At 49.9% G+C, this 17,743-nt stretch overlaps 1 protein-coding gene across 3 annotated transcripts in view; it reads right to left on the bottom strand.

The window, feature by feature from the left end:
* Positions 1-17,743, bottom strand: part of ryk (receptor like tyrosine kinase) — a 144,903-nt gene that overhangs the window by 25,151 nt on the left and 102,009 nt on the right. For all 3 annotated transcript variants that reach the window (XM_036978933.1, XM_036978931.1, XM_036978932.1), the window contains 2 exons: positions 5,855-5,964; positions 3,811-3,970 (listed from right to left, as the gene is read on the bottom strand). In XM_036978933.1, coding sequence (XP_036834828.1) covers positions 3,811-3,970; positions 5,855-5,964 — 270 coding nt within the window. The remainder of the gene's footprint in view (positions 1-3,810; positions 3,971-5,854; positions 5,965-17,743) is intronic.

Here is a 17,743-nt window from a genome sequence, read left to right as displayed (position 1 = left end):
AGAGGAGAGAACAGAATGAGAGGAGAGAACAGAATGAGAGGAGAAAACAGAATGAGAGGAGAGGCCAGAACGAGAGGAGAGGCCAGAACGAGAGGAGAGGCCAGAACGAGAGGAGAGACCAGAATGAGAGGAGAGGAGAGGCCAGAAGGAGAGGAGAGACCAGAATGAGAGGAGAGACCAGAATGAGAGGAGAGACCAGAATGAGAGGAGAGACCAGAATGAGAGGAGAGACCAGAATGAGAGGAGAGACCAGAATGAGAGGAGAGACCAGAATGAGAGGAGAGACCAGAATGAGAGGAGAGAACAGAATGAGAGGAGAGAACAGAATGAGAGGAGAGGAGAGAACAGAATGAGAGGAGAGAACAGAATGAGAGGAGAGAACAGAATGAGAGGAGAGAACAGAATGAGAGGAGAGAACAGAATGAGAGGAGAGAACAGAATGGGAGGAAAGGAGAGAACAGAATGAGAGGAGAGGAGAGAACAGAATGAGAGGAGAGGAGAGAACAGAATGAGAGGAGAGGAGAGAACAGAATGAGAGGAGAGGAGAGGAGAGAACAGAATGAGAGGAGAGGAGAGGAGAGAACAGAATGAGAGGAGAGAACAGAATGAGAGGAAAGGAGAGAACAGAATGAGAGGAAAGAACAGAATGAGAGGAGAGGAGAGAACAGAATGAGAGGAGAGGAGAGAACAGAATGAGAGGAGAGGAGAGAACAGAATGAGAGGAGAGGAGAGAACAGAATGAGAGGAGAGAACAGAATGAGAGGAGAGAACAGAATGAGAGGAGAGGAGAGAACAGAATGAGAGGAGAGAACAGAATGAGAGGAGAGAACAGAATGAGAGGAGAGGAGAGAACAGAATGAGAGGAGAGGAGAGAACAGAATGAGAGGAGAGGAGAGAACAGAATGAGAGGAGAGGAGAGGAGAGAACAGAATGAGAGGAGAGGAGAGGAGAGAACAGAATGAGAGGAGAGGAGAGGAGAGAACAGAATGAGAGGAGAGGAGAGAACAGAATGAGAGGAGAGGAGAGAACAGAATGAGAGGAGAGGAGAGAACAGAATGAGAGGAGAGGAGAGAACAGAATGAGAGGAGAGGAGAGAACAGAATGAGAGGAGAGGAGAGAACAGAATGAGAGGAGAGAACAGAATGAGAGGAGAGAACAGAATGAGAGGAAAGAACAGAATGAGAGGAAAGAACAGAATGAGAGGAGAGAACAGAATGAGAGGAAAGAACAGAATGAGAGGAGAGAACAGAATGAGAGGAGAGAACAGAATGAGAGGAGAGGAGAGAACAGAATGAGAGGAGAGGAGAGAACAGAATGAGAGGAGAGGAGAGAACAGAATGAGAGGAGAGGAGAGAACAGAATGAGAGGAGAGGAGAGAACAGAATGAGAGGAGAGGAGAGAACAGAATGAGAGGAGAGGAGAGAACAGAATGAGAGGAAAGGAGAGAACAGAATGAGACGAGAGGAGAGAACAGAATGAGACGAGAGGAGAGAACAGAACGAGACGAGAGGAGAGAACAGAACGAGACGAGAGGAGAGAACAGAAGGAGAGGAGAGAACAGAATGAGAGGAGAGAACAGAATGAGAGGAGAGAACAGAATGAGAGGAGAGAACAGAATGAGAGGAGAGGAGAGAACAGAATGAGAGGAGAGGAGAGAACAGAATGAGAGGAGAGAACAGAATGAGAGGAGAGAACAGAATGAGAGGAGAGAACAGAATGAGAGGAAAGAACAGAATGAGAGGAGAGAACAGAATGAGAGGAGAGGAGAGAACAGAATGAGAGGAGAGGAGAGAACAGAATGAGAGGAGAGGAGAGAACAGAATGAGAGGAGAGGAGAGAACAGAATGAGAGGAGAGGAGAGAACAGAATGAGAGGAGAGGAGAGAACAGAATGAGAGGAGAGGAGAGAACAGAATGAGAGGAAAGGAGAGAACAGAATGAGACGAGAGGAGAGAACAGAATGAGACGAGAGGAGAGAACAGAACGAGACGAGAGGAGAGAACAGAATGAGACGAGAGAACAGAATGAGAGGAGAGAACAGAATGAGAGGAGAGAACAGAATGAGAGGAGAGAACAGAATGAGAGGAGAGAACAGAATGAGAGGAGAGAACAGAATGAGAGGAGAGAACAGAATGAGAGGAGAGAACAGAATGAGAGGAGAGAACAGAATGAGAGGAGAGAACAGAATGAGAGGAGAGAACAGAATGAGAGGAGAGGAGAGAACAGAATGAGAGGAGAGGAGAGAACAGAATGAGAGGAGAGGAGAGAACAGAATGAGAGGAGAGGAGAGAACAGAATGAGAGGAGAGGAGAGAACAGAATGAGAGGAGAGGAGAGAATAGAATGAGAGGAGAGGAGAGAACAGAATGAGAGGAGAGAACAGAATGAGAGGAGAGGAGAGAACAGAATGAGAGGAGAGGAGAGAACAGAATGAGAGGAGAGGAGAGAACAGAATGAGAGGAGAGAACAGAATGAGAGGAGAGAACAGAATGAGAGGAGAGAACAGAATGAGAGGAGAGGAGAGAACAGAATGAGAGGAGAGGAGAGAACAGAATGAGAGGAGAGAACAGAATGAGAGGAGAGAACAGAATGAGAGGAGAGACCAGAATGAGAGGAGAGGAGAGAACAGAATGAGAGGAGAGGAGAGAACAGAATGAGAGGAGAGGAGAGAACAGAATGAGAGGATAGAACAGAATGAGAGGAGAGGAGAGAACAGAATGAGAGGAGAGGAGAGAACAGAATGAGAGGAGAGGAGAGGAGAGAACAGAATGAGAGGAGAGGAGAGGAGAGAACAGAATGAGAGGAGAGGAGAGAACAGAATGAGAGGAGAGGAGAGAACAGAATGAGAGGAAAGGAGAGAACAGAATGAGAGGAGAGGAGAGAACAGAATGAGAGGAGAGGAGAGAACAGAATGAGAGGAGAGGAGAGGAGAGAACAGAATGAGAGGAGAGGAGAGGAGAGAACGGAATGAGAGGAGAGGAGAGAACAGAATGAGAGGAGAGGAGAGACCAGAATGAGAGGAGAGGAGAGAACAGAATGAGAGGAGGAGAGGAGAGAATGAGAGGAGAGACCAGAATGAGAGGAGAGAACAGAATGAGAGGAGAGGAGAGGAGAGAATGAGAGGAGAGACCAGAATGAGAGGAGAGAACAGAATGAGAGGAGAGAACAGAATGAGAGGAGAGGAGAGAACAGAATGAGAGGAGAGGAGAGGAGAGAATGAGAGGAGAGACCAGAATGAGAGGAGAGAACAGAATGAGAGGAGAGAACAGAATGAGAGGAGAGGAGAGAACAGAAGAGGAAAGGAGCGCTCCATGGAGGACTTCCTGCCTGTCTACAGCGTCTCCTCTCACCTCCTACCACAACTGAGCGTGTGTGTAACTGTGTGTCTGTAACGTGTGTGTAAAGTGTAAGTGTGTGTGTGTAACGTGTAAGTGTGTGTGTGTAACGTGTAAGTGTGTGTGTAACATGTAAGTGTGTGTGTAACATGTAAGTGTGTGTGTGTGTGTAACGTGTCAGTGTGTGTGTGTGTGTGTAACGTGTCAGTGTGTGTGTGTGTGTAACGTGTCAGTGTGTGTGTGTGTGTGTAATGTGTCAGTGTGTGTGTGTGTAACGTGTCAGTGTGTGTGTGTGTAACGTGTAAGTGTGTGTGTGTGTAACGTGTAAGTGTGTGTGTGTGTAACGTGTAAGTGTGTGTGTGTGTGTAAGTGTGTGTGTGTGTGTAAGTGTGTGTGTAAGTGTGTGTGTGTGTAAGTGTGTGTGTGTAAGTGTGTGTGTGTAAGTGTGTGTGTGTAAGTGTGTGTGTGTGTTCTCACCACATCACTAGCACTAGAGAAGTCATGGTTGAGCAGGCTCTCCAGGGCCATCCAGCGGACCGGTCTGTTCTCGTTGTCTCCCAGACAGTGGTAGTCCATAGGGAACAGGTCTCTGGACAGGGCGTTGTCACAGATCTTCACCTGCATGCTGTCGTCAATACTGTCAGAGGAAGAGAGGGAGAGGACAGGGTCACGGGGAGGAGAGGACAGGGTCACGGGGAGGAGAGGACAGGGTCACGGGGAGGAGAGGACAGGATCACGGGGAGGAGAGGACAGGGTCACGGGGAGGAGAGGACAGGGTCACGGGGAGGAGAGGACAGGGTCACGGGGAGGAGAGGACAGGGTCACGGGGAGGAGAGGACAGGGTCACGGGGAGGAGAGGACAGGGTCACGGGGGGGAGAGGACAGGGTCACAGAGGAGGGGGGGGAGAGGACAGGGTCACAGAGGAGGGGGGGTAGAGGACAGGGTCACAGAGGAGGGGGGGTAGAGGACAGGGTCACAGAGAGGGGAAAAGTATTAAAAAGATACGCTACAGTCACAAGACACAGGCCTCCTAATTGTCCCTAGAATTTCTAAGCAAACAGCTGGAGGCAGGGCTTTCTCCTATAGAGCTCCATTTATATGGAATGGTCTGCCGACCCATGTCAGAGACACAAACTCGGTCTCAACCTTTAAGTCTTTACTGAAGACTCATCTGTTCAGTAGGTCCTATGATTGCGTGTAGTCCAGGAGTGGGAAGGTGAACGGAAAGGCTCTGGAGCAAAGAACCACCCTTGCTGTCTCTGCCTGGCCGGTTCCCCTCTCTCCACTGGGATTCTCTGCCTCTAACCCTATTACAGAGGCTGAGTCACTGGCTTACTGGTGCTCTTTCATCCCTAGGAGGGGTGCGTCGCTTGAGTGGGTTGAGTCACTGACATTATCTTCCTGTCTGGGTTGGCGCCTCCCCTTGGGTTCGTGCCATGGTGGAAATCTTTGTTGGCATCCTTGTCTCAGGATGGTAAGTTGGTGGTTGAAGATATCCCTTCCTGTTTGGCCCTTTCCTGACCCCTCCTGTCTCAGCCTCCAGTATTTATGCTGCAGTAGTTTGTGTCGGGGGGCTGTCTGTTATATCTGGAGTATTTCTCCTGTCTTATCCGGTGTCCTGTGTGAATTTAAATATGCTCTCTCTAATTCTCTTTCTCTTTCTTTCTCTCCGAGAACCTGAGCCGTAGGACCTTGCCTCAGGACTACCTGACATGATGACTCCTTGCTGTCCCCAGTCCACCTGGCCGTGCTGCTGCTCCAGTTTCAACTGTTCTGCCTTATTATTATTTGACCATGCTGGTCATTTATGAACATTTGAACATCTTGGCCATGTTCTGTTATAATCTCCACCCGGCACAGCCAGAAGAGGACTGGCCACCCCACATAGCCTGGTTCCTCTCTAGGTTTCTTCCTAGGTTTTGGCCTTTCTAGGGAGTTTTTCCTAGACACCGTGCTTCTACACCTGCATTGCTTGCTGTTTGGGGTTTTACGCTGGGTTTCTGTACAGCACTTTGAGATATCAGCTGATGTACGAAGGGCTTTATAAATACATTTGATTGATTGAATGATTGATTGATCAATCAGATTTTTTTTTTAGCAGAAATTCCTTCTGGAACGTGAACTTTCATGTGCCTTAACAAACTTGTATACCATCTTTAAATACGAATAAAATTGTTAAAATGACGAGCCTTGTTGGGTTAAGCCACAGAAAAAGCCAGCAGTCGTCCCACTAGCCATGATTGGCTGAGATAATGAGTGGGCTGGACCTGCCGAGAGAAGAGTTTAGATTTGGTCTGCCATACAGAAGGCCTCTGTCTATGTTGGTAATCCTGTCGAATGCGGCTTTAAAAAAAAGTATTGTGTCGAGGAGCTGCATAACTGTCCACTATCTGGAGGATCACGTTTTGAAAATCAGTGGAATTCGAGTCTGATACCTAAAGAGACGGAGAAAACACCTGTCTCCGGATTATTGCCCAAAAGTATTAGCAGTTGAGCTGAGCAGGGTGATAAGATACTCACACACAGTTCCTGGCGGCCAGGTCTTTGTGGATGACCTCTCTCCTGGCCAGGTAGCTCATCCCACATGCGATCTGGATCGCCATGTGGACCAAGTCCTGCTGAGAGACTGCCTAGAAAGACAGGAAGAGAAACTAAACATGAGAGTGAAGGGGGAGAAAGAGAGCACAACAGAGTGAGAGAGAGAGGGGGAAGAGAGCACAGAGTGAGAGAGGGGGGGGGGGGGAGAGAACACAGAGAGAGAGAGAGAGAGAGAGAGAGAGAGAGAGAGGGGGGGGAAGAGAGCACAACAGAGAGAGAGAGAGAGAGAGAGAGAGGGGGGGCTGAAGAGAGCACAACAGAGAGAGAGAGAGGGGGGGGGGAGAGCACAGAGAGAGAGAGAGGGGGGGAGAGAGCACAGAGAGAGAGAGAGAGAGAGAGAGAGAGAGAGAGAGAGAGAGAGAGGGGGGGGAAGAGAGAGAGGGGGAAGAAAACACAACGAAGAGAGGGGGAAAGAGAGAGGGGTAAAGAGAGAGGGGTAAAGAGAGAGGGGTAAAGAGAGGGGGAAAGAGAGGGGGAAAGAGAGGGGGAAAGAGAGGGGGAAAGAGAGGGGGAAAGAGAGGGGGAAAGAGAGAGGGGTAAAGAGAGAGGGGTAAAGAGAGGGGGAAAGAGAGGGGGAAAGAGAGGGGGAAAGAGAGGGGGAAAGAGAGGGGGAAAGAGAGGGGGAAAGAGAGGGGGAAAGAGAGGGGGAAAGAGAGGGGGAAAGAGAGGGGGAAAGAGAGAGGGAAAGAGAGGGGGAAAGAGAGAGGGGGAAAGAGAGGGGGAAAGAGAGGGGGGGAAAGAGAGGGGGAAGAGAGGGGGGAAGAGAGGGGGGAAGAGAGGGGGGAAGAGAGGGGGGAAGAGAGGGGGAAAGAGAGAGGGAAAGAGAGGGGGAAAGAGAGAGGGGGAAAGAGAGGGGGAAAGAGAGGGGGAAGAGAGGGGGAAGAGAGGGGGGAAGAGAGGGGGGAAGAGAGGGGGGGAGAGGGGGGAGAGGGGGGGAGAGGGGGAAGAAAACACAACAGAGAGAGGGGGGAGAGGGGGGGAGAGAGAGAGAGAGAGAGAGAGAGAGAGAGAGAGAGAGAGAGAGGGGGGGGAAGAGAGAGAGGGGGAAGAAAACACAACGAAGAGAGGGGGGAAGAGAGAGGGGGAAAGAGAGAGGGGTAAAGAGAGAGGGGTAAAGAGAGGGGTAAAGAGAGGGGGAAAGAGAGGGGGAAAGAGAGGGGGAAAGAGAGGGGGAAAGAGAGGGGGAAAGAGAGGGGGAAAGAGAGGGGGAAAGAGAGGGGGAAAGAGAGGGGGAAAGAGAGAGGGAAAGAGAGGGGGAAAGAGAGAGGGGGAAAGAGAGGGGGAAAGAGAGGGGAAGAGAGGGGGAAGAGAGGGGGGAAGAGAGGGGGGAAGAGAGGGGGGAAGAGAGGGGGGAAGAGGGGGGAGAGGGGGGGAGAGGGGGGGAGAGGGGGAAGAAAACACAACAGAGAGAGGGGGGAGAGGGGGGGAAGAAAACACAACAGAGAGAGGGGGGAAGAGAGAGGGGGGAAGAAAACACAACAGAGAGAGGGGGGGAAGAAAGCACAACAGAGAGAGAGGGGGGGGGAAAGCACAACAGAGAGAGGGGGGGAAGAGAGCACAACATAGAGAGGGGGGGAGAAAGCACAACAGAGAGAGGGGGGAGAAAGAAAGCACAACAGAGAGAGGGGGGAAGAAAGCACAACAGAGAGAGGGGGGGTGGAAGAAAGCACAACAGAGAGAGGGGGGGTGGAAGAAAGCACAACAGAGAGAGGGGGGGAGAAAGCACAACAGAGAGAGGGGGGGAAGAAAGCACAACAGAGAGAGAGGGGGGAAGAAAGCACAACAGAGAGAGGGGGGGAAGAGAGAGGGGGGAAGAAAACACAACAGAGAGAGGGGGGGAAGAAAGCACAACAGAGAGAGGGGGGGGGAAGAAAGCACAACAGAGAGAGGGGGGGGGAAGAAAGCACAACAGAGAGAGGGGGGGAAGAAAGCACAACAGAGAGAGGGGGGGAAGAGAGAGGGGGGGAAGAAAGCACAACAGAGAGAGGGGGGGGGGAAGAAAGCACAACAGAGAGAGGGGGGGAAAGAAAGCACAACAGAGAGAGGGGGGGAAGAAAGCACAACAGAGAGAGGGGGGGGAAGAAAGCACAACAGAGAGAGGGGGGGGAAGAAAGCACAACAGAGAGAGGGGGGGGAAGAAAGCACAACAGAGAGAGGGGGGGAAGAAAGCACAACAGAGAGAGGGGGGGAAGAAAGCACAACAGAGAGAGGGGGGGAAGAGAGCACAACAGAGAGAGGGGGGGGAAGAGAGCACAACAGAGAGAGGGGGGGGGAGAAAGCACAACAGAGAGAGGGGGGGGAAGAAAGCACAACAGAGAGAGGGGGGGAAGAAAGCACAACAGAGAGAGGGGGGGAAGAAAACACAACAGAGAGAGGGGGGGAAGAAAGCACAACAGAGAGAGGGGGGGGGAAGAAAGCACAACAGAGAGAGGGGGGGAAGAAAGCACAACAGAGAGAGGGGGGGGGGGAAGAAAGCACAACAGAGAGAGGGGGGGAAGAAAGCACAACAGAGACAGGGGAAGAAGAGAGCACAACAGAGAGAGGGGGGGAAGAAAGCACAACAGAGAGAGGGGGGGAAGAAAGCACAACAGAGAGAGGGGGGGTGGAAGAAAGCACAACAGAGAGAGGGAGGGTGGAAGAAAGCACAACAGAGAGAGGGGGGGGGAGAAACCACAACAGAGAGAGGGGGGGGGGAAGAAAGCACAACAGAGAGAGGGGGGGGGGAAGAAAGCACAACAGAGAGAGGGGGGGGAAGAAAGCACAACAGAGAGAGGGGGGGAAGAAAGCACAACAGAGAGAGGGGGGGTGGAAGAAAGCACAACAGAGAGAGGGGGGGGAGAAAGCACAACAGAGAGAGGGGGGGAAGAAAGCACAACAGAGAGAGGGGGGGAAGAAAGCACAACAGAGAGAGGGGGGTGGAAGAAAGCACAACAGAGAGAGGGGGGGGTGGAAGAAAGCACAACAGAGAGAGGGGGGGGAGAAAGCACAACAGAGAGAGGGGGGGGAGAAAGCACAACAGAGAGAGGGGGGGAGAAAGCACAACAGAGAGAGGGGGGAAGAAAGCACAACAGAGAGAGAGGGGGGGAAGAAAGCACAACAGAGAGAGAGGGGGGAAGAAAGCACAACAGAGAGAGGGGGGGAGAGAGCACAACAGAGAGAGGGGGGAAGAGAGCACAACAGAGAGAGGGGGGAAGAAAGCACAACAGAGAGAGGGGGGGGGAAGAAAGCACAACAGAGAGAGGGGGGGTGGAAGAAAGCACAACAGAGAGAGGGGGGGGAAGAAAGCACAACAGAGAGAGGGGGGGGAAGAAAGCACAACAGAGAGAGGGGGGGAAGAAAGCACAACAGAGAGAGGGGGGGAAGAAAGCACAACAGAGAGAGGGGGGGAAGAAAGCACAACAGAGAGAGGGGGGGAAGAGAGAGGGGGGGAAGAAAGCACAACAGAGAGAGGGGGGGAAGAAAGCACAACAGAGAGAGGGGGGGGGAAGAAAGCACAACAGAGAGAGGGGGAAGAAAGCACAACAGAGAGAGGGGGAAGAGAGCACAACAGAGAGAGGGGGGGGGAAGAAAGCACAACAGAGAGGGGGGGGGAAGAAAGCACAACAGAGAGAGGGGGGAAGAGAGCACAACAGAGGGGGGGAAGAAAGCACAACAGAGAGAGGGGGGAAGAAAGCACAACAGAGAGAGGGGGGGAAGAAAGCACAACAGAGAGAGGGGGGAAGAGAGCACAACAGAGAGAGGGGGGGGAAGAGAGCACAACAGAGAGAGGGGGGGAAGAGAGCACAACAGAGAGAGGGGGGGAAGAAAGCACAACAGAGAGAGGGGGGGAAGAGAGCACAACAGAGAGAGGGGGGGGGGGGAGAGAGCACAACAGAGAGAGGGGGGGAAGAAAGCACAACAGAGAGAAGGAGGGGGGGGATATTCAGAGAAGTAGCCTGGTTGGTGATGTTTACCATTTCACCAATGAGATAAAACATGATAATGGCTTGCATCACTGTAGTAGGACATATCTGACAGGCACTTATCAGATTCCACAAGATAAAGACTGTATAACAACTAGGAAACTAGTATTGTAACTATTACGTTTCACAGACAGGACAGAGGGCCAAATAGTCTGTGCAGGAGAAAAATGATTTGTTTGGTTTTTGAGGGCCCCAAGAGACAGGCCTGAAGGACCCCTGATTAATACAGACACAGAGGTTGCATCCCAAAAGGACCATAGGGCTCTGATAATGACTACCTACTAGCTTTGTAGTGCACTTGGGACACACTGAAAGTAGAAGACAATCTAGTGAGACACGAGGAACCATAAGTTTGCTTCAGTACCATCCTGTTATCTGTCTAATTAGCCCAGATGGCTTGATTTCTGAGCTGAGATCATGACGCTAATCACTGTGGCTTAGCCTAGCGGTATGTACATAAACAGCATATCATGATGCTAATCACTGTGGCTTAGCCTAGCGGTATGTACATAAACAGCATATCATGATGCTAATCACTGTGGCTTAGCCTAGCGGGATGTACATAAACAGCATATCATGATGCTAATCACTGTGGCTTAGCCTAGCGGGATGTACATAAACAGCATATCATGATGCTAATCACTGTGGCTTAGCCTAGCGGGATGTACATAAACAGCATATCATGATGCTAATCACTGTGGCTTAGCCTAGCGGGATGTACATAAACATCTTGTGTATAAAATGGAAAGGTGACAGAGAACTAGCCGATGGATGACATGCTCTGTGAGCCGAACAGAGAGAGAAGAGGATGGATGACATGCTGTGTGAACCAAAGAGAGAGAGAAGAGGATGGATGATATGCTGTGTGAACTAGAGAGAGAGAAGAGGATGGATGATATGCTGTGTGAACTAGAGAGAGAGAAGAGGATGGATGAGATGCTGTGAACCAAAGAGAGAAGAGGATGGATGACATGCTGTGTGAACCAAAGAGAGAGAAGAGGATGATGACATGCTGTGTGAACCAAAAAGAGAGAGAAGAGGATGGATGACATGCTGTGTGAACCAAACAGAGAGAGAGAAGAGGATGGATGACATGCTGTGTGAACCAAACAGAGAGAGAGAAGAGGATGGATGACATGCTGTGTGAACCAAAGAGAGAGAGAGAAGAGGATGGATGACATGCTGTGTGAACCAAAGAGAGAGAGAGAAGAGGATGGATGACATGCTGTGTGAACCAGAGAGAGAAGAGGATGGATGACATGCTGTGTGAGCCAGAGAGAGAAGAGGATGGATGACATGCTGTGTGAGCCAGAGAGAGAAGAGGATGGATGACATGCTGTGTGAGCCAGAGAGAGAAGAGGATGGATGACATGCTGTGTGAGCCAGAGAGAGAAGAGGATGGATGACATGCTGTGTGAGCCAGAGAGAAAAGAGGATGGATGACATGCTGTGTGAACCAGAGAGAGAAGAGGATGGATGACATGCTGTGTGACCCAGAGAGAGAAGAGGATGGATGACATGCTGTGTGACCCAGAGAGAGAGAAGAGGATGGATGACATGCTGTGTGAACCAGAGAGAGAGAAGAGGATGGATGACATGCTGTGTGAACCAGAGAGAGAGAAGAGGATGGATGACATGCTGTGTGAACCAGAGAGAGAAGATGGATGACATGCTGTGTGAACCAGAGAGAGAAGAGGATGGATGACATGCTGTGTGAACCAGAGAGAGATGAGGATGGATGACATGCTGTGTGAACCAGAGAGAGATGAGGATGGATGACATGCTGTGTGAACCAGAGAGAGAGAGAAGAGGATGGATGACATGCTGTGTGAACCAGAGAGAGAGAAGAGGATGGATGACATGCTGTGTGAACCAAACAGAGAGAGAGAAGAGGATGGATGGCATGCTGTGTGAACCAAACAGAGAGAGAGAAGAGGATGGATGGCATGCTGTGTGAGCCAGAGAGAGAAGAGGATGGATGACATGCTGTGTGAGCCAGAGAGAGAAGAGGATGGATGACATGCTGTGTGAACCAGAGAGAGAAGAGGATGGATGACATGCTGTGTGAACCAGAGAGAGAGAAGAGGATGGATGACATGCTGTGTGAACCAAAGAGAGCAAGAAGAGGATGGATGACATGCTGTGTGAACCAGAGAGAGAGAGAAGAGGATGGATGACATGCTGTGTGAACCAGAGAGAGAGAGAAGAGGATGGATGACATGCTGTGTGAACCAGAGAGAGAAGAGGATGGATGACATGCTGTGTGAACCAGAGAGAGAGAGAAGAGGATGGATGACATGCTGTGTGAACCAGAGAGAGAAGAGGATGGATGACATGCTGTGTGAACCAGAGAGAGAAGAGGATGGATGACATGCTGTGTGACCCAGAGAGAGAGGAGGATGGATGACATGCTGTGTGAACCAGAGAGAGAGAAGAGGATGGATGACATGCTGTGTGAACCAGAGAGAGAAGATGGATGACATGCTGTGTGAACCAGAGAGAGAAGAGGATGGATGACATGCTGTGTGAACCAGAGAGAGATGAGGATGGATGACATGCTGTGTGAACCAGAGAGAGATGAGGATGGATGACATGCTGTGTGAACCAGAGAGAGAGAGAGAGAAGAGGATGGATGACATGCTGTGTGAACCAGAGAGAGAGAAGAGGATGGATGACATGCTGTGTGAACCAGAGAGAGAGAAGAGGATGGATGACATGCTGTGTGAACCAGAGAGAGAAGAGGATGGATGACATGCTGTGTGACCCAGAGAGAGAGAAGAGGATGGATGACATGCTGTGTGAACCAGAGAGAGAAGAGGATGGATGACATGCTGTGTGAACCAGAGAGAGAGAGAGAAGAGGATGGATGACATGCTGTGTGAACCAGAGAGAGAGAAGAGGATGGATGACATGCTGTGTGAACCAGAGAGAGATGAGGATGGATGACATGCTGTGTGAACCAGAGAGAGAGAGAGAAGAGGATGGATGACATGCTGTGTGAACCAGAGAGAGAGAAGAGGATGGATGACATGCTGTGTGAACCAGAGAGAGAGAAGAGGATGGATGACATGCTGTGTGAACCAGAGAGAGATGAGGATGGATGACATGCTGTGTGAACCAGAGAGAGAGAGAGAAGAGGATGGATGACATGCTGTGTGAACCAGAGAGAGAGAAGAGGATGGATGACATGCTGTGTGAACCAGAGAGAGAGAAGAGGATGGATGACATGCTGTGTGAACCAGAGAGAGAAGAGGATGGATGACATGCTGTGTGAACCAGAGAGAGAGAAGAGGATGGATGACATGCTGTGTGAACCAGAGAGAGAGAAGAGGATGGATGACATGCTGTGTGAGCCGATTCCCCTGAAGAGTGAAAGAGAGCACCTGATGTACGCCATCAGGGTTTTAACATAACCCCGACACTGTGTCCCAAATTGCACACTATTCCCCATAGGGCCCTGGTCAAATGTAGTGCACTACATAGGGAATAGGGTGCCATCTCAGCCCGAGTCAGACACACTGCTGGGGTGAGATGCATTGTGGGCCAGGGGGCTGGTTCTGATGGACACAGTAGAGATTGCCAGCTGTCAAACACACACACACACACACGGAAGAGATTTACAGCTGTTTAATGTTCTGTGTCCTGATCTGTCAGCGTGACTCAACTCGTATTAAATTGGACCCTTTGTGTTAGGGAATAAGACACCAGCGCCTTGCAACATCGTAACGTGATTAAACCCAGAACACACATACATATATATCTATATAAATAAACACACAACATTATAAACGGGGTTGTTGGAGCCTGAATGCTGATTAGCTGACAGCCGTTGTATCAGAAGGTATACCACAGGTATAACAAAACCTTTGTTTTCACTGCACTAATTACATTGGTACCAAGTTCATAATAACAATAAGGCACCTCTCTCTCTCTCTACACACACACAATAGCACGGTCAGATCCATATAGACACAGTAAAGGATTTTTTCCATATTTTGTTACAGCCTTATTCTAAAATGAATCAAATAAATTAAACATCTTTAGCAATCTACACACAATGCCCCATAATGACATCACAATGCCCCATAATGACATCACAATGCCCCATAATGACATCACAATGCCCCATAATGACATCACAATGCCCCATAATGACAAAGCCAAAACAGGTTTAGAAATGTTTGCGAATGTATAAAAACAGAACTACTTTATTTACACCATTTACATAAGTATTCAGACCCTTTACTCAGAACTTTGTTGAAGCACCTTTGGCAGCGATTATAGCCTCGAGTCTTCTTGGGTATGATGCTACAAGCTTGGCACACCTGTATTTGGGGAGTTTCTCCCATTCTTCTCTGCAGATCCTCTCAAACTCTGTCAGGTTGGATGAGGAGCGTCGCTGTACAGCTATTGTCAGGTCTCTCCAGAGATGTTAGATCAGGTTGAAGTCCGGGCTCTGGCTGGGACACTCAAGGACATTCAGAGACTTCTTCCGAAGCCACTCGTACATTGTCCACTCCTGGCTGTGTGTTTAGGGTCATTGTCCTGTTGGAAGGTGAACCTTCACCCCAGTCTGAGGTCCTGAGCAGGTTTTCGTCAAGGATCTCTCTGAACTTTGCTCAGTTCATCTTTCCCTCGATCCTGACTAGTCTCCCAGTCCCTGCCGCTGAAAAACATCCCCACAGCATGATGCTGCCACCACCATGCTTCACCATAGGGATGGAGCCAGGTTTCCTCCAGACGTGACACTTGGCATTCAGGCCAAAGAGTTCAATCTTGGTTTCATCAGACCAGAGAATCTTGTTTCTCATAGTCCTTCAGGTGCCTTTTAGCAAACTCCATGCAGGCTGTTATTTGCATTTTACTGAGGAGTGGCTTCCGTCTGGCCACTCTACCATAAAAGCCTGATCAGTGGAGTGCTGCAGAGATGGTTGTCCTTCTGGAAGGTTTTCCAATCTCCACAAAGGAACTCTGGCGCTTTGTCAGAGTGACCATTGGGTTCTTGGTCACCTCCCTGACCAAGACCTTTCTCCCCTGATTGATCAGTTTGGCCGGGCGGCCAGCTCTAGTCTTGGGGGTTCCAAACTTACATTTAAGAATGATGGAGGCCACTGTGTTAATGGGACCTTCGATGCTGCTGACATTTGTTGGTACACTTCCCCAGATCTGTGACTTAACACAATCTTGTCATCTCGGGAGCTCTATGGACAATTCCTTCGAACCTCATGGCTTGGTTTTTGCTCTGACATGCACTGTCAACTGTGGGACCTTATATAGACAGGTGTGTGCCTTTCTAAATCATGTCCAATCAATTGAATTTACCACAGGTGGACTCCAATCAAGTTGTAGAAACATCTCAAGGATGATCAATGGAAACAGGACTTACATGAGCTCAATTTAGAATCTCATAGCAAAGGGTCTGAATACTTATGTCAATAAGTTGGTTCTGTTTGATATATTTTCTCCCCAATTTTGATCTTTGTCTCATCGCTGAAACTCCCCAACGGGCTCAAAGGTCGAGTCACGCATTCTCCGAAACATGACCTGCCAAACAACTCTTAACACCCACCAGCTTAACCCGGAAGCACCAATGTGTCGGCCAAACCCTCCCCTAAACTGGACGATGCTGGGTCAAATTGTGCACCGCCCTACGGGACTCCTGATCATGGCCAGTATGGAACAGCCCGGGTCTTTCGCTACAGACTGGCATAACGCTAGCTACAGACTGGTATAACGCTACGCTACAGACTGGTATAACGCTACGCTACAGACTGGTATAACGCTACGCTACAGACTGGTATAACGCTACGCTACAGACTGGCATAACGCTACGCTACAGACTGGCATAACGCTACGCTACAGACTGGCATAACGCTACGCTACAGACTGGCATAACGCTACGCTACAGACTGGCATAACGCCACGCTACAGACTGGCATTACGCCACGCTACAGACTGGCATTACGCTACGCTACAGACTGGCATTACGCTACAGACTGGCATTACGCTACAGACTGGCATTACGCTACGCTACAGACTGGCATTACGCTACGCTACAGACTGGCATTACGCTACGCTACAGACTGGCATAACGCTACGCTACAGACTGGCATAACGCTACGCTACAGACTGGCATAACGCTACGCTACAGACTGGCAAAACGCTACGCTACAGACTGGCAAAACGCTACGCTACAGACTGGCAAAACGCTACGCTACACACTGGCAAAACGCTACGCTACAGACTGGCAAAACGCCACGCTACAGACTGGCATAACGCCACGCTACAGACTGGCATTACGCCACGCTACAGACTGGCATTACGCCACGCTACAGACTGGTATTACGCTACAGACTGGCATTACGCTACGCTACAGACTGGCATAACGGCAGCTACAGACTGGCATAACGCCACAGACTGGCATAACGCTACGCTACAGACTGGCATAACGCTACGCTACAGACTGGCATAACGCCACGCTACAGACTGGCATTACGCCACGCTACAGACTGGCATTACGCCACGCTACAGACTGGCATTACGCCACGCTACAGACTGGCATTACGCCACGCTACAGACTGGCATTACGCCACGCTACAGACTGGCATTACGCCACGCTACAGACTGGCATTACGCCACGCTACAGACTGGCATTACGCCACGCTACAGACTGGCATTACGCCACGCTACAGACTGGCATTACGCCACGCTACAGACTGGCATTACGCCACGCTACAGACTGGCATTACGCCACGCTACAGACTGGCATAACGCCACGCTACAGACTGGCATTACGCTACAGACTGGCATTACGCTACAGACTGGCATTACGCTACAGACTGGCATTACGCTACGCTACAGACTGGCATTACGCTACAGACTGGCATTACGCTACAGACTGGCATTACGCTACAGACTGGCATTACGCTACAGACTGGCATTACGCTACAGACTGGCATTACGCTACAGACTGGCATTACGCTACAGACTGGCATTACGCTACAGACTGGCATTACGCTACAGACTGGCATTACGCTACAGACTGGCATTACGCTACAGACTGGTATTACGCTTACAGACTGGTATTACGCTTACAGACTGGTATTACGCTACAGACTGGTATTACGCTACGCTCCCTACGTGCTTTCCAGACACTTTAGGTTGCCGTTTGGGAGGCACCCTAATTCCCTATAGTGTTCTGGTCTAAAGCAGTGCACTATGTATAGGGAATAGGGTGCCATAGTGTTTTGGTCTGAAGTAGTGCACTATATAGGGAATAGGGTGCCATAATGTTTTGGTCTGAAGTAGTGCACTATATAGGGAATAGGGTGCCATAGTGTTTTGGTCTAAAGCAGTGCACTATGTATAGGGAATAGGGTGCCATAGTGTTTTGGTCTGAAGTAGTGCACTATATAGGGAATAGGGTGCCATTTGAGATACAACCTCAGTCTCCCTCTAAAATTACAAAAATGATTTATGTCTACATGTTTATTAAGACAGCAAGAGAAAAAAAAAAAACCCGTTATAAGTATGTCTTTGTTAGGCCCCTACAAATCGCCTAAAGTATATTTTGAGAGGATGGATGAGAATTAAAGTGGCGGTGGTGTGTTATCCCAGAGGAAGTTCTCTTTACTGGTATTGAGCAGCAAGCTTCGTCTTGTGATGGAAAATTAGTCGGTCGTTTTTTTTCTCTTTCTGCTGCACCTTAAACAAGGCTTCTCCTTATTTTAAAAGTGGTGTGTGTGTCTGTGTGTGTGTGTGTGTGTGTCTGTGTGCTTCGAGAGTCTCGGTTCAAGGCTGATTGATTGGTTGGATTTACATTACAGGCATCTCAGAGAACGCCTACGCC

This window comes from Oncorhynchus mykiss, chromosome 5 (assembly GCF_013265735.2).
Source record: "Oncorhynchus mykiss isolate Arlee chromosome 5, USDA_OmykA_1.1, whole genome shotgun sequence".
Lineage (NCBI taxonomy): Eukaryota > Metazoa > Chordata > Actinopteri > Salmoniformes > Salmonidae > Oncorhynchus > Oncorhynchus mykiss.
Note: the sequence above shows the minus strand (reverse complement) of the source record. Positions and strands in the feature narration are given on the sequence as shown.